Source organism: Erythrolamprus reginae, chromosome Z (assembly GCF_031021105.1).
Source record: "Erythrolamprus reginae isolate rEryReg1 chromosome Z, rEryReg1.hap1, whole genome shotgun sequence".
NCBI lineage: Eukaryota > Metazoa > Chordata > Lepidosauria > Squamata > Dipsadidae > Erythrolamprus > Erythrolamprus reginae.
The window spans coordinates 142,257,919-142,274,314 of NC_091963.1; the positions used below are offsets into that span (position 1 = coordinate 142,257,919).

At 41.3% G+C, this 16,396-nt stretch overlaps 1 protein-coding gene across 1 annotated transcript; it reads left to right on the plus strand.

The window, feature by feature from the left end:
- Positions 1–7,223: 7,223 nt before the first annotated feature.
- LOC139152943 (vomeronasal type-2 receptor 26-like) lies at positions 7,224–13,834 on the plus strand. The gene is made up of 4 exons (XM_070726386.1): positions 7,224–7,643; positions 8,151–8,378; positions 11,911–12,037; positions 12,723–13,834. The coding sequence occupies exons 1-4, from the start codon at positions 7,224–7,226 to the stop codon at positions 13,619–13,621; spliced, it is 1,674 nt and encodes a 557-aa protein (XP_070582487.1). The 3' UTR covers positions 13,622–13,834.
- The last annotated feature ends 2,562 nt before the right edge of the window (positions 13,835–16,396 follow it).

Here is a 16,396-nt window from a genome sequence, read left to right on the forward strand (position 1 = left end):
AATGGGTCTAGTATATACCTCTATTTTGGAATGCTGTATAGGAACATATTCCCGTGGCCGCCCCAGGCAAAGGTTAACCCAGGGCTACACTGCTCAGGTTATGTGTTATGTGTTAGGTTCCTTCAGCGATAATAGTAAAGGGGTTGTGATATCGAGAGCTGCTAACCTATTAGGCCAAGGAGGCCTAGAGTTGGGGTGAGACCGGGCCCTATCTCACTTAGTGACTGAGCTCTGTTGAGTGGCGGTGATCCCCATATCGTGCGGTACCCAGGTAGCCCAGAATTGGGACAATCAGAAGCCCCGTCTCACTTAGTGGCAGTGCTCTGCTTAGTGACCATGATCCCTGTCGTGGCATGACCTCCTTAATGAGAGAGGACCCTTCCTTGAAGGTGTCTAAAGACAGAGTGAGGCTCTGGGCAAGTTTTCAGACAACCTGCCTCACTTAGTGACAGTGATCTGCTTAGTGACGGTAACCCCCGTGGTGACGGGGCACTCTTAATGAAGGAGGACCATCCTTGCAGGTGACAGACTTCTGGATGGGGGGAGCTGGCAAGATATCAGAAAGTCTGCTTCACTTAGCGACGGTAATCTGCTTAGTGCCGGTGACCCCCTGTGGCGGCATGGCACCCTCGCTGAAGGGAAGCCCTTACCCGGAACTGACAAGGTTCAGAGTGGAGGATCTGATCAAGGAATGGAGCCAAAGGATGATGACACTTCTTAAGTGTCCTATCTAGAGACATGAACTCATGTAGTGACCATGGCCCCCCTAGTGGTGATGGTGACCGTAGTGAGGGCGAATCATCCCTTGACGGTGTTATGGGTCAGGGACAGGGTTTGGTTAGAACTGTAGCTGGGAGGACCCGGCTTCCCGAAAGGTTCCACTTAATGACGCAAAGCCCAAGTCGCAATGACCAGACAATGGGGTCAGGATGCTTGATGCCTTGGCGACCGTCCTCCATAGAGACCGGTACTCACTTAGTGGAGGTTCTCACTTGGTGGCGATGATCACCCAGTGGCGATGAGTCAGGAAAGGAGCCAGAAGGGCTTGAAGTTCCTAAGAGTGGCTTACCTAGTGACAGCTTTTCCCTGGTAAAGTGTCTCGCTTAGCGACGGTGGCCATCCACTGGAGGTGGAATAGTGAGAGAGACTGAACTCACAGTTTATAAATGAGTGGCGGAACTATTTTGCTCTCATCCGCTAACCTCTGGACCATAGGGTCCCCTCCTGAGAGGTTCTCTCTTAGTGACACTTACTGGGTGATAGTATTATGTTTAATGGCCATATGCCTTTGACGATGGTGGATTCTCGCCAGAGGGTGTCCATGCTCCGGGAGTAAGGATTTGAGGCAAGAGAAGACAGATAGGAGTGACCTCTCTGAGCCTGCCTCACTTAGCGACGGTTACCCCTAGTGTGCTTCCCTTAATGCCAATAACACCCTGGATGATGGTGAGTCCTTACCGGTGTTATCCGATGCTGAGGTACCATGTACGCCAGTTCAGAAGTATGGGATTGGTTCTATCCCAGCAAGGTGTTGGCTCAAGTAGATGCAATATATGTTGCCAAGGAACAGAACATTAACCTTTAAGTGGATAAGACTCAGGTGGTTGCAGCATTAGAGGAGGGATGCTAAGACACCTCCCACATTGCAGTATGCAAAAGTAGTGCATTCTCACTTTATTCCCCTCCTCTTCTTCTTCTTCTTCTTTTGTATTCTTTAATTAAAAGAATTGTTCCTTTTTTTTTTCTTTTGAAAAAGGGAGATATCAACTATAGCGTTAATGAACCTTGATGCTGGTAATAGTTAATGGAATTACTATCGTAATGCAATTAATATCTAAAACCATATCAATAGCATTAATGCTAGTGATAATAATAGTGATAATCTGAGCCTGTGGGTGAAGCTGTGAGGGGGGGGGGGGAGTTATCCCCCTAAACCTCCCTCCTGTTGAATCTTCCCACTCAGTGATGGAGAACAAAGAGTTAACTTTCAGTTTCCTCCCTCCTGAGAGGAAGGAGGGGTAGGGGGGAGGAGGGGGAAAGCAAGGGGTGGGTTATCCACCCAGTCATTTGCCTTGTGCTTGCCTCCTCCCCCTCCCAAGGTTCAGCAACCGCATGGTTGAGGACAAAGGAATTCCTAAAGGAAGAAACCAAGAGTGGGAAGGAGGGGGGGGGGAGAGGTGCTTGAAGCAGCCAATCTAAGGCTAGTTCTGGGGTAAATTCCCCCCATTTTTTGTGCCAGCATACTAACACCCAGAAGGAAACTGAAACAAGTTTTTTTAGAGAATGCATCCCCCTTTAATGGCAAATTGCCAAACCACCAGATGATCCTGAGAAAGGCAACCAATGGGAGGCTGGCTGAGGCTGATTCCGGCAGCGCCTCCGCGGGCATTTAAATGGTCTTCTGGAGCCCGGTAAGGAAAGCGAAAGGGAGCATGGCACTCCACGTTTGTGCGCCCGGCATGATCCAGGATGGGGGAAACACGGGCAGCGAAGAAGCAGCATAGGAAGAGGGGGGGAATGAAGGAGAACAATTCCTCTCCCCCCCCGGCCATAATAGTAAGCAGCAGCTAGCATTTCTTACTATCCCCCCACTGGTCTCCCAAGAGAGAACCGTGGCCGGCAAGTGAATGAAGGGGGGGGTGTCAAACTTGGATGGCTGTGCTGCCCCTCAGGGTTTATCACTCCTCCATCCCCTCCTCAGCGTGGGATTACCATACCTATGCCGCATTGGGAGCACGAGAGGAGGAGAGACCCTGCCGACTCTCAAGGCCCTGCCGGACCGATCGGCTTGGTGCTGCTGCTGATTATGTCTGATGTCCAGAATCCTCTGATCCGGTGATAGCCAGTTCAAATGATTGGCTTGGTGCTGCTGTTGTTTATGCCTGATGTCCAGAATCCTCTGATCCAATGGTAGCCAGTTCAAATGAAATGTTGAGAGTAATGCGAAAGTTAGGCCTAAGCCTGTAGTCCAGTGAAAGAGAAAGCATGTGTCCTAAGTCACGGATTGAATCAAAGAGGGGTTGGTCTTGGGGGTCTTCCCTTTTAAGTAATTGATTCAGTCCTATCACGTCACAAGACTGTCATAACCCAATCTATTGGAGGATAGCTCCGCCCACTGGAGAAGGGGCTTATCAGCCCAGACGCCTAGCCTTTCTCAATGAAGGAGGTGGGCAGAAGGACTCACACAGGATGCAGAGGAAGAAGGGAATTTCCCGAGCTGCTGAGGCTTCTCTAATGCCCGGCCCCTCGGGAAGTTCCCCTTCTTCCTCTGCTCCCATGTAAGTCCTTCTGCCCAGCTCCTTCGTTGCAAAAGGCCAGGTGTCTGAACTGCTAAGCCCCTTCTCCTTCCACTCCTCCTCTTCTTCCTCCGCCCTGCTGAGCTTGAGGGAGGCGGCAGGGCGGAAGAAGTAAGACCAAGGAAACCTCCAATAGGGTTCATTTGTTGACAAATACACACATGGAGGGAGCGAGGAGTAAAAAAAAAACCCTCCCGGTTTCAGCGAGGCAAAAAGGAGGCACCTTGGCTACACACCCGCTCCTTCAAAGAAGTAGCTGGCATTCTTCGCAGGGTGGATGGACGCACACACAAACACATACACACAGACACACAGACACACACACACACACCCTCCAAAACTCATCCCCCCCTTTTTTTTGTTCCCTTGGCTCCCTCCTCACTTTCCCAGCTGCCTAAGGCTGTGTAGGGCTCTCCTCACCCAGCCTGTGCAAGTGCAGTCAATCAGCTGCCAGATAGCACGCTTTCCTCTCCTCCCAACTGATGGGGAACTTCAAGCTCTGGGTTTTAAACGCAACTGAAAAGGGACACAAGAAGGTAGCCAGCTGCTTCTCATCCAGGCTTGCACTTGCTCATTCTCACTGTCTGTGCTGCCTTTGGAGGCACCTTTTGCTTGAGCTGGGGAGAGGCGGCACCTGCCCCACCCCTCCCACTGCCTCCTCTCCTCGGCTCAAGCAAAGGCACCAGCCGACCACTCCTATGGCATGCAAGGGGAAAAAGGCGATAGGAAGCCGGTGAGGTAGGGGGGGTGAGAAGACAGAAGCAAGAATCCACCGCTGCTTCAAAAACAGAGCCACCTGAAGAACTGGAGTCAGGGCAAGACGCTGACAGAAACACCAGTGGGGCAGGGGGAGAGAGAGAAAGGGTGCACGCAGACATCCTCTCTCTCTTCTTCCCCATGTGCCCAAAAGCCTTTGGCCAATAGGGTAAGGAAAAACCCCTCAAATTTGCCTTAAAGGCAGTGCCTCATTGCCGGCATCATCCCTCTGCATCGCCCTTCTTTCCTAATTGGAAATTAGAACCGTGGAGGGTGGAAAAGCGTGACCTCCGCAGCCCATTCCCTTGCCTGCCAGAGCCACCAATGTCTGCCGGGTTCCTGCAGGGTGCCCTCTTGTGGTGACTCATCAGTTACCTGAGTATAAGCCGAGGTCGGATTTTTCAGCCCATTTTTTGGGCTGAAAAACTCAGCTTATACTCGAGTATATATGGTAAGCCTTTGTATTATCCCATAAATTAAATAGTGTAGTGTCATCATTTTTATTCATTTGTAAGAAAATTTCTAGTTCTTTTCCTAACATGTTGATATATGCTATCTCTTTAGTTATTGTTTGGTTTAATGTCCACCTTTTTGTAACAGTTTTATCAGAATCCTTCCATTTTATGCACAAAGGATTATGATCTGCCCAAATAATTCAAATAAAGTGATTATTAGTTGCTAGTTGAAAAGACCAGAATATAAATCAATCGAAAAGACCTGAGTGTAAATCAATATTAGAACCAATCAAAAATCCAAAAATAGCAGCTGCAGGTTTTAAAATTTGATGGAATGTCAAATGTCAGTGTCAGTATCAGTCCAAAAGAAAGCCAAATAAAGCTATTCAGTATTTCCAAATCAATCCAAAAGGGCTGGTTATATGATCAGTTCATGTAAATCGCTGAGTTGTTTAATAATCTTTTTTTTTTAGAATGTGCAAATAAATAAATAAATGCAAAGGGCCACCGATTTTACTTTTCTTCTGTGCGTTTCTTCCGGTTTGCCCAGTCACTCTCAGAGTCTTATATTGGTCTAACTTCTGCCAACTTTCTCACATTCAAAAGTCCTTCCTCTTTCTGCTGCCAAATCTCATTCTAGATATATTGTATTTTTCACAGTGATTCTAATTTAGGTCCAATTGTTTGTTAAATTAAAGTCAGTCTGAATTAGTTACAGCGCTGAAAGCGTGCTATGGTTGATCTATCATTTACCATCCACTAGTCCAACACTTTCACTTTTTGTCTCTTCCGTTTTCATCTTGTTCCAAAAAAAGATATGTAATGGCCGCCTCAATAATCCCTGGACCCCCTCCCCCCCCACAAAAAGCAGAAAGGAATTTCTTACCAAGTCTCTCTCTCTTGTTGTCAGCAATGTTTCAAAATCCTTTTCTTTCCTTCTTTCCTTCAAAGCCAGGATCTGTCTATTTGTAGCTTTCAATTTCTGCTTCCTTTATTGGCATTAGAAAGCCATGTCTACAGACCGGCTGTGAGGTGATCTCTTCAGCTTCAGTTTCAGGATCTTCCTTGCACTCTAGGTGGTTCGCCTTGCCTCCACGGGTGCTCTGGAAATTTCCCCCTTTAGTTGCACATCCCTCTGAGCAGCAACCACCTATCCAGCAACTGAAAGAACTGAAAACAGAAAACAGCCACAGAGCTCTCCGAAGGCTGCCCTGCTACAATGCCGCTCCAAACCTGAAGTCAGCTTAATTAATTTTTATTTATCAAGATTCCTAGTTTTATGCTTTGATTTTTCCTTAACTTTCTGATATTCTTTTGTCATCAATCAATCCTCAAAGAGATTCTTCTGGCAAGTTATGTATTATTGTCCAAGCTTTCAAAAATCATAGTCTATTTTCTCTGATGCTTTTGAGAAAAAGGACATTACTCTCCAGATGAAATCACATCTAAACGGCATGAACTATATGTTTCATAGCTGGTATGTAAAATCTGGACAATTAATTCAGGTCTTTATTTTGAGATGACAAGTAAAAATAGGCCTGTCCTTTCACTTGGTGTCAGATTAAATAAAAATGTTTTAATTCCCCCGCCCCAGATTTAACATGCCAGAGATATAGAATAATGAGTTAATATCATCATTTTACAGGTACTTGACCCAAAACTATCAGCATATTCTGGCCTTGGAATTTGCTTTGAAAGAAATCAATGAAAACACTCAACTTCTAGCCAACATCACCTTGGGCTTTCATATTTACAACAGCAACTTTATTGGAAGTTGGACCTATCGTGGTGCATTGGAGCTTCTTTCAACAAAGGACAAATTCATCCCCAATTATAAGTGTGATGGCCAGAACAATGAAGTAGCGATCATTGGAGGACCTTATACAAAATTCTCCCTGGATATGGCAAATATTCTGTGCAACTACAAGATTCAACAGGTGAAGTATGCTTCCTTTTACATATGTATATATCAACATATATGTATATGTACATGTACATGTAAACTTACATGTACACATATACATATACATATACATGACCGTTGAGTGTTGACATTCTGCTCTGGCCAATAGTGCTTGTAGTATGATTTGGGTTGAATGGTTTTAATGCTAGGGTTTTAAAATTTTGTATTGTTTTATTTTGCATGGTCCTTTGCCAGGCAATTTGCTAATGTATTGTGCTAAATCTAATATCTGATCATTTTTTTAAAAAAAACAAACTCTGTCTTTACACAATTCAGCCATTCTGTTACTAAATTTTGCATGCTTATTGCAGAAACACTTTTCAATTGCTTTTCTTTTATCAGCTCATCTATGGTTCTGCACCTACAAATAATCATGGAGATGTTTTCCACTGGATGTTCCCTAACGATATGCTTCAATACATGGGAATTCTCCAATTATTGTTACATTTTGGGTGGACATGGGTTGGGATGATTTCTTTGCAATATGATGATGCTGATTGGTTTATAGCGACAGTGGTTTCAATATTTGCCCAGAGAGGCATCTGCTTTGACTTTATTGAAAGTTTCCCCAAAAAGACATACACTAATGAATTCAATGAAATGTTAGAGGATGGAAATGAACTATATGACACTTTCATGGCAAGCACAGTGTCTGTTGTGATTGTACAAGCTGAATTTATGATGACTATGAGGTTGTTGTTCTCTTATCAAGTTACATTAAAAAACAATAAAGTCTGGATCATGATAGCCCAGATGGATTTCACTTCCACTTCTATTCAAAGGAACTGGCCTCTACACTTCATTCACGGTGCTATATCCATTGTGGTTCACTTAGGGGACTTAAGAGGATTTCAGGATTTTGTTAGGGAAAGAAATGTGGCCACCAATCCAGAAGATGGCTTTCTCAAGGATTTTTGGGAAGATGCATTTCAATGTGCGTTCCCCAACTCCAGTGGAGAGAAGAATTTTGATGATATATGCACTGGGGAGGAGAAGATAGAAACCCTCCCTTCTTCGATTTTTGACATGAACATGAATAGCCACAGTTACACCATCTACAATGCAGTCTATGCTGTGGTATATGCTGTGCATTCTCTATATTCTTTCAAAAGGAAACATAGAGTTTTGCCAGATAAAGGACAACTGCAGCATCTCTATCTAGAATCATGGCAGGTATCATTTTGAGTGTGTGCGTGTGTGTGTGTTTACATTGTACATGTATGCATTTATATGTACATATATATATGCATGCATGTACAATGTAAATTCTATTTTCCATGATCATCTGTAGGACTTCCAACTGAAATAGCTCTTATTTTATGCAGATATTCTTGTAAAAATGCATGCTGTTCCTGTCTATACCTTAAACTCCTGTATCTTAAACTATGTGTTAGACCTTCTCTAAGATCTGTTTGCACAGTCTGCACCTTGGATCCCGTTTAGTGTGATACTATGGTTCTGGTGCCTGTTCTTGTGTTTCTATGATCAGAGCCTTTTGTTCAGCTGTTTCCAGCTACTAATAAGATTTCCCAATGTTTAACACCTATTCCACCAAGGAAAACTATGGTGGAAAGCAGTAATTAATCAGGAGTGCATTTGGGGATCTCTTTTTTCTCCAAAAGTTCTTTTAGCTCTTTGACTAATCATTTTTATAAAATGTTTCTCTTTTTTCCCATTGAGTTGCATCATTTTCTGAGGATTGTCTCATTTAACAATAATGCTGGGGAGCCTGTTTCCTTTGATGAAAGTGGGCAATTGGTGTCAGGATTTGATCTAATCAACTGGATCACCTTGCCAAACCAGTCCCTGCTTAGAGTCAAAGTTGGAAGTTTAGATGTATGTACGTCTGAAGTAATGAAGTTCATCATTCAAGAGAAGGTCATTGTTTGGCCCACAAATTTTAATCAGGTAGGTTGGATGTATCTGTTGTGTGACTCTCCCTTTAAAGACAATGTTAAAAGCAAAGATTCCGAGACTATGTTCTATAGCAGTGATTTTCAACCTTTTTTGAGCCGCGGCACATTTTTTACATTTATAAATTCCTGGGGCACACCACCAACCAAAATGACACTCTAACACAGTATAGATAACATTGTGATGCATTGTATACCACACTCTGTGGGGGGCTCTTATAAAGGTCAAATATCTATATACACCATCAGGATAGACATAACCAGCTGAAGCTGAGGCTTCATCTAGTGGTGGCAACATTTACCTCCAGTCGTCCTGACCAGAATTAGAAATAGGGACCCTGGGGAGGACTAGCAGCTTCAACTACTCACCTCGGCCACACAATGACAAGTGCGCAGCAGCCCGAGCGGGGACCTTCCTGGGTGTGGATGAGAGGCAGCCTGCTATTGGTTCATCGCTAGTGGTCGGGATGAATCCTAGAATGTGATTGGTCAGTAAGCTTTCCCTGTGCCTCCACTCTTCCTGTCGCTGATAGCTGGAGGGATTGTGAGGGGAATATTTATGTTCGGATGGAGGCGGCTGGCGGCGGGCCAGATAAATGGCCTCCGCAGGCCATATCTGGCAAACGGGCCATAGTTTGGGGGGCTATGTTTAATTTCCCCACAGCACACCTGACCATGTCTCACAGCACACTAGTGTGCCACGGCACACTGGTTGAAAAACACTGTTCTATAGCACAGATCCCTATATCAAAAAGTAAACCAAGTCTTTCTTTTGTTTGCTACAAATTGAATGTTTTCTATAATTGCCATTTCTCTTGCAGTCTTATACAATAATAAAATACTGCTGTTGCTTTGGTCACATATGTAATATAGCTAGCTAGAGAGATAGAGAAATAAAGATAAAGATAGAGATATAGAGATACCACAAAATAAATTGCTAAAGAAATGAGTAATTTTTTTCTAATAAAATTCCCATATCTCCAGATTTTACATTATCATAAAATTATACCTTGTCAGGTTTTGTCATTGTTGTATGCTCTATATTGTACTTATATTTCTCCAACTCATGGATACTTCAATACAGAAATCCATTCAGACGGGATTAATTTAGTCAAATGAAACCATTTAGTCAAATTGTTTTTACACAAAGGGAAAATAGTGCAACCTATCAAAAACAGTACCACAAAAGCATATTAGGAACACAAGATAAAATAGGGAAGAAAATGATAAGCGAACACCCGTGTACCCTAGATGAGTTCAAATCACCAAGACTAGATGGATTATACTCCAAGGTTTTGAAGGAACTACCAGACAAGATCTCAGAACCACTGAACTATATCTTTCAAAGATCCTAGAGCATCAGGGAACTACCAGACTGGAAAAGAGCTTATGTAGTTCCTATTCAAAAAAGGGAAAAAAATAGATCCAGGAAACTACAGATCTATCAGCCTGACATCAATACCCAGGAAGATACTGGAAAAGGTAATACAACAATAGATCTGCCAACACCAAGAAATGAGTAAAGTGATAATTAGCAAACCAGCATAGGTTTGTTAAAAACAGATCATGCCAAACCCATATTATTTCATTCTTCAGCACAGTGACTAAATTAGCAGACCATAGGAATACTGTCAATATAACTTACTTGGATTTCAGTAAAGTGTTTGATAAAGAAGACCATAACTTACTACTAAATAAAGCAGAAAATCTTCGGTTAGACAGCATCACCACCAGATAGATTCATAACTGGCTGACCAACTGCACTCAACACTCCAAAAGATGGGCTTAATATACAGAAGGGTCTTGACAGACTTGAAGATTGGGCATTATCTACAATAGACCTCTCCCCTTTTCTAGGAGGTCTGTAAGGGGCGTGCATAAGTGCACCTTTGTGCTTACCGTTCCTGTCCTAATGTGTTTTTATCTTTTCTATATCTACTTAACATAACTTATATTATGTTAAACATACTACAATACAATACTATATTTCTATGACAAATAAAATAAATAAATAAATAAATTATTTAACAAAATGAAATTCAATGGTGAAAAAGTACATTTAGGCAAGGAGAACAAAACGCACAGGTAAAATATATGTGGTACCTTGCTTAACAGTAGTAATTGTGAGAGGGATCTTGTGGTCCTAATGGAAAACCATTTACATATGAGCCAGCAGAGTGCAGCAGTTGTCCAAAAAACCAACATAATTCTAGGCTGCAGGAATAGAATCAAGATCACATAAAACAACTTAGAACTAAGGATAAATTTCCTATGCAATGGAACAACTAGGCTGTAGAAATTGTGAATGCTCCAATACTGGAAGTTTTTAAGATGTTGGATAACCATTTGTCTGAAGTGGTGTATTTTGTCTGGCTAAGCAGGAGATTGGACTAAAAGACCTCAAAGGTCCCTTCCAACTCTGTTATTCTAAATTACAAAAATTGAACAAAATAAAGAAAACAAAGAACAAGGAAACCATGATCACCTTCACCAATCACCAAGTATGAGAAAAAGCTAATATCCTCATCAATCATAACCCAAGTCAACACATTCATTTTGGTATTTATTATTTGTTTGTTTGTTTGTTTGTTTGTTTGTTTGTTTGTTTGTTTATTATTAGATTTGTATGCCGCCCCTCTCCAGAGACTCGGAGTGGCTCACAACAGGAATATAAAATACAAATCCAATGATTTAAAACAAAACAGTTAAAAACCCTTGATTAAAAACACTCATACAACCCAAACAAACCATACATAAAATGAAGCGGCCGAGGGGAATCAATTTTCCCATGCTTGGCGACAAATGTAGGTTTTTAAAAGTTTGCGAAAGGCAAGGAGGGTGCGGGCAATCCTAATCTCTGGGGGGAGTTGATTCCAGAGCATCAGGGCCACCACAGAGAAGGCTCTTCCCCTGGGTCCCACCAGCCGCCAGACCAATATGATTAATGCTATCCCCAAACAGTGGCTACAAAGAAATAAAATACTCATTTCTGAAAAGATTTTCATTCGACAAAATAAACTAAGTAGAGAACTGCACATCTTCTGTATGGTTTCAATCAGGGCACTTTCCAGTGAGTCTTTGTGATTATTCCATTGGCTTTTTGTAGATAGATTGCTGTTTTCGTACATGTTTTATATGCATCAATGATTTAAAAGCCCCCTCATGGAACAGTTGATGTTGGAGAAAGATCTCTAAGAGGGATACTAATTAATTAATTAATTAATTAATTATCTCCCATACATTCTGCACATTGACAACACTTAATTTAGCATTCTGTGCCATGGTGGTACAGTGGTTGGAACACAGTACTGCAAGTTACTGGTACTTCTGCTGACTGCCATAGTTTGATTCTCTCTGGCTCAAGGTTGACTCAGCCTTCCATCATTATGATGTCAGTAATATGGGTGCCCAGATTGTTGGGGCAAAATGTGGACTCTGTAAACTGCTTAGAGAGCTGTAAAGCACTGTGAAGTGGTATATGAGGCTAAGTGTTATTGCTATTCTACTTTTCTCCATTTCCCTTTCAGGTTCAACCCCTTTCTGTGTGCAATGATCATTGTCTTTCAGGTCATAGAAAAGCCATGAAAGAAGGGAAGCAGTTCTGTTGCTATGACTGCCTTCCATGTTCAGAAGGAAAGATTTCTCCAGAACAAGGTAAGAAATGCATCATTATAATGTATTGATAGAATAAGAAATAATGTGTTGCTTGCTTGATTTCGATCTCTGTTATTCAAAATTCATTGCCTCACCTCCCATTTCACTTGTTAAGATTTTTACATCTCAGAATACAATGGAGCTGAAGTTCTAATTCTGCTTACCAGCAATCAGAGTTGTGCAGAAGATGTATCCTTTTTTCTATCCTTCAAATAAACAAAAACTCAGACCATAATTTTGCTCTCAGTTATACTATTCTGTCCTCTTTACCCAGTACCCTGCCTGTAGTTCAAAACACAGTTAAACCCTAGCCAACCAGACCATGTATGAAGATCTTGATGCTTTATTTAAAAACAGGATGAGATCAAATAGCAATGCTATGTATTAGATATAGATTTTGTCTTCAGAAAAATATGCGTCACAAGCTAAGCTAGATTCTTCTAGATGTTTCTGTTATCTCAGAACATTATAAAATGGAATCTGGTTTATCAGGATGTAAGGGTACTTTGCAGGATCAAACATCATCAAACCAATTTCCAAATAGTGAAAGATTTGTTTTGGGATACTAGATGGAGCTCAAGACATGTTAAAGAAGAACAGGAATTTTAAAAATTTTAAATTAACTTATTATATAAGTTATTATATAACATACACAATATAAATAATGTACTATGTTCTTTTTCAGATGCAGATGACTGTGTCCCATGTCCAGGAGAGCAATATGCAAATTTCCATCAAAATGCATGCATTTTCAAAGAGATTTCCTTCTTATCTTACCAAGAACCTTTAGGAATTACATCTTTGATGTTTGCATTCTTCTTTCCTTTCATGACAGTACTTGTGCTAGCTATTTTCATTAAGCACAATGACACACCGATTGTCAAAGCCAACAACCAGAGCCTATCTTACCTTCTCCTCATCTCTCTTCTTTTTTCCTTCCTTTCTGCTTTCTTTTTCATAGGTCAGCCTACAATACTGACATGTCTCCTTCGACAAGTTACTTTTAGCTACGTTTTTTCAGTAGCAATTTCTTGTGTACTGGCCAAGACTATCATTGTAGTTCTTGCTTTCATGGCCACCAAACCAGGATCTAGAATAAGGAAATGGGTAGGGAACAGATTGTCTGCTTCTATTGTCTTTTCTTGTTCCTTTCTTCAAGCTTCTCTTTGTGCCATTTGGCTGGCAACCTCTGCCCCATTTCCAAATTTTGATATGTATTCCCTGCATAAAGAAATTATACTGGAATGTAATGAAGGGTCGACCTACATGTTTTACTGTGTCTTGGGGTTCATGAACATTCTTGCCCTCATCAGTTTCCTGGTTGCCTACCTAGCTAGGAACTTACCTGACACTTTTAATGAAGCCAAGTTTATCACCTTCAGCATGCTAATCTTCTGCGGTGTGTGGTTGTCTTTTTTCCCAGCCTATCTGAGCACCAAGGGCAAACACATGGTAGCTGTGGAAATCTTCTCCATCTTTGCCTCCAGTGCAGGGTTACTGGCTTGCATTTTTTTACCCAAATGTTATATTATTCTTTTCCAGCCTGAACTAAATAAAAGAGAACAGCTAGTTAGGAGGATATAATTCCTTTGAGTTGTATACTCACCATTGTGGACAACTCCATGTGATAAGCAAGATATTTAAATTTGAAAGTAAAGTTTATGAAAATATCTCAATCTTATGAAAATTCTTGCAATCTAGAGATATCCTTTGTCTTAATTGAAAGCAAGTTATATTTTATGCTATTTATACAACTACATCTGCTATTTGTTCACTTATTTTTAAAATTTCATTTATATTGAGGCTGTGGCATACTTGAACAAGGATATTTTTTTTAATCTGAAAGATAGAAATTAAGCCCAAAATTAATTTTAAATTTAATCTATCTGTTCTTTTCTTTTGGCCATTTATCATATCACAGACATATTGAATGAAGATTTTTCTATCTACTCTCCAGAGGAATATTAACCATGTTCTGAAAGCCAGAAATTGATACCTAAGATTAATTTTAATCTGTCTTTTGTGTTCTTTTGGTCACTTTTCATATCATAAACATACAGTAGCCCCTGAAACCATTTTGGAAATCTTCAAGGTTGCCACAGCAAGGCCAGTTGCAGCTGTGGGAATGTGAGGGGAGACATAGAGATAACTGGAGGTGAGAGAGTTGTAGTCAAAATAACATTCCTTCCCATGGAGCCAAGGACATTCCTACCACTCCTTCCCAAAGACATCCAGAAGAGGACTGGGACCTGATTGGACCATGTGATGAATGTATGACCTGGGGGCAAGAACTTTGTATTTTGATTTAAGTGGGGTAAAACCTCAAGGCATTCAGAGTTGGGTTTTCACCAACTGTGCCAATATGGAATTCCTAATAAATTCTTATTTTGAGGAAACTCAGGCCTCAGTTTTGATTTCATTGGGTCTGTTACTTGGAACTCTGAAACATACCTGATAAAAATTATGCTATCTATATACTACTCTGCAAAAGAAGATTAAAAATGTCCTTTAATATCTATGGATATTTTCAGTCATCTGGGTCATGGTTTATTCAAAGGCATCCCCCCCCCCCAAAAAAAATGCAACTGTACTTTCTTTGTTTTTCCTTGAAAAAAATGTCACTTCCCATCCAAGAACCTTCTTCAGTTTTGAGAACTGAAGAAACTTCTTGGATGAGAAGGGAAATTATTTCAAGGAAAAACAAAAAAAGTCCTGTTGTATTTTGAAAAAGTACCTTTTGGACATGTGCTTTAGTGATCTATCCAGCAGCTCCTAGAACTCTACAGATAATCCAGATAAGCATTTGAGTAAATAATTTCCTATTTAATATTTTCATCAAGAAAATATTATTATTAGACAAAATACAATAGAAAACAAATTAGAAATTAGAAATATATGGAAGAAATGGATACTGAAATGAATTAGAAATGTATTAAATGTAATATTTAATTTAAAATTAATTTAAATGACCAATTCAGGAAATAATTATAGGTCAATTATATAATCTACACAAGAACTGAAGAAATTCAAAAAGGAGATGTAACAAATAGGATAAAAATAAACCAGAAATCGAGTTGTGTACTCCATATATTTTTGCAGTGTAGGAGTTGTAGATTACAGTATAATTTTTTTTCTCAAACCAAATTGTTTGTTAGAGAGTAGGTTGTTTGTTTCTAAGTGGAGGGTAATAGATTGGTTAATTATTGATTCCTTGCTAGCCAAACTGGGTCACGGTCTGCCCTGTTTTGGCTGCTGATCAGTTTCTGGTCACAATTCAAAGTGTTGGTTATGACCTATAAAGCCCTTCATGGCATCGGACCAGGATATCTGCGAGACCACCTTCTGCCACACAAATCCCAGCGACCGGTTAGGTCCCACAGAGTTGGCCTTCTCCGGGTCCCATCAACTAAACAATGTTGTCTGGCGGGACCCAGGGGAAGAGCCTTCTCTGTGGTGGCTCCAACCCTCTGGAACCAACTCCCCCCAGAGATTAGGATTGCCCCCACCCTCCTTGCCTTTCGTAAACTCCTTAAAACCCACCTCTGCCGTCAGGCATGGGGGATTTGAAACATCGCCCTCTTGCCCATGTAGTTTTTGTGTATGATTCGATTGTGTGCTTGTTTTTTATATATTGGGGTTTCTTTTTGGACTTTTTAATCTAAAACTGTAATTTAGATGTCTAAATATTAGATTTGTTACTATGTACTGTTTTTTACCATTGTTGTGAGCTGCCCCGAGTCTGCGGAGAGGGGCGGCATATAAATCCAATAAATCTAATTTAATCTAACCTAAATGGCCTACTGCAGCACCAACCAAACATTTTGCCCACTAGCCTCCAGCAGCACTCTGAAGCCAAAAACAGGCCATGCAGAGGCCCCATGAGGCCCCCTGCAGCCTGTTTTTGGTCTCCTGGCCATCAGCAGTACTCTGCTAGCTAAAAATGGGCCGTGCAGAGGCCTCATAGATCCCATTTTGACTGGCAGAGGCATTATGGGCCAGTCCTTTGATTTTTCCAGGTTGGCACCAAGTAGGCCTTGAGTTTGACACCTGATATAGACTGACAAATGGACATTATAACTTCACTGTAGCATTTAAAATGCATCTTTCAGGAACTCTCTCTGTCTCTCTCTCTGTCTCTCTCTCTCACACACACACACACACACACAACACATGGCCCGGTTCACCCCTGGGGGCTAAGGATAACCGTCTTCTGGCCTCGGCACTTCACTGGCCAAAAATTCCCAGCAGCCTCGAACCCATGAGCTCAAGCTATCCACACTAGTCTCAGCCTCCACAACACACTGTATTACAGGCCCACACTACCCCACCACACACACACACAATCTCTTGAAATTTACA

Coding starts and splice junctions, on each gene's coding strand:
- LOC139152943 (XM_070726386.1), top strand. CDS start 7,224: ATGGATTTCACTTCCACTTCTATTCAAAGGAACTGGCCTCTACACTTC. Junction 7,644..8,150: donor TCTATCTAGAATCATGGCAG/GTATCATTTTGA, acceptor TTTCCCATTGAG/TTGCATCATTTTCTGAGGAT. Junction 12,038..12,722: donor AAAGATTTCTCCAGAACAAG/GTAAGAAATGCA, acceptor GTTCTTTTTCAG/ATGCAGATGACTGTGTCCCA.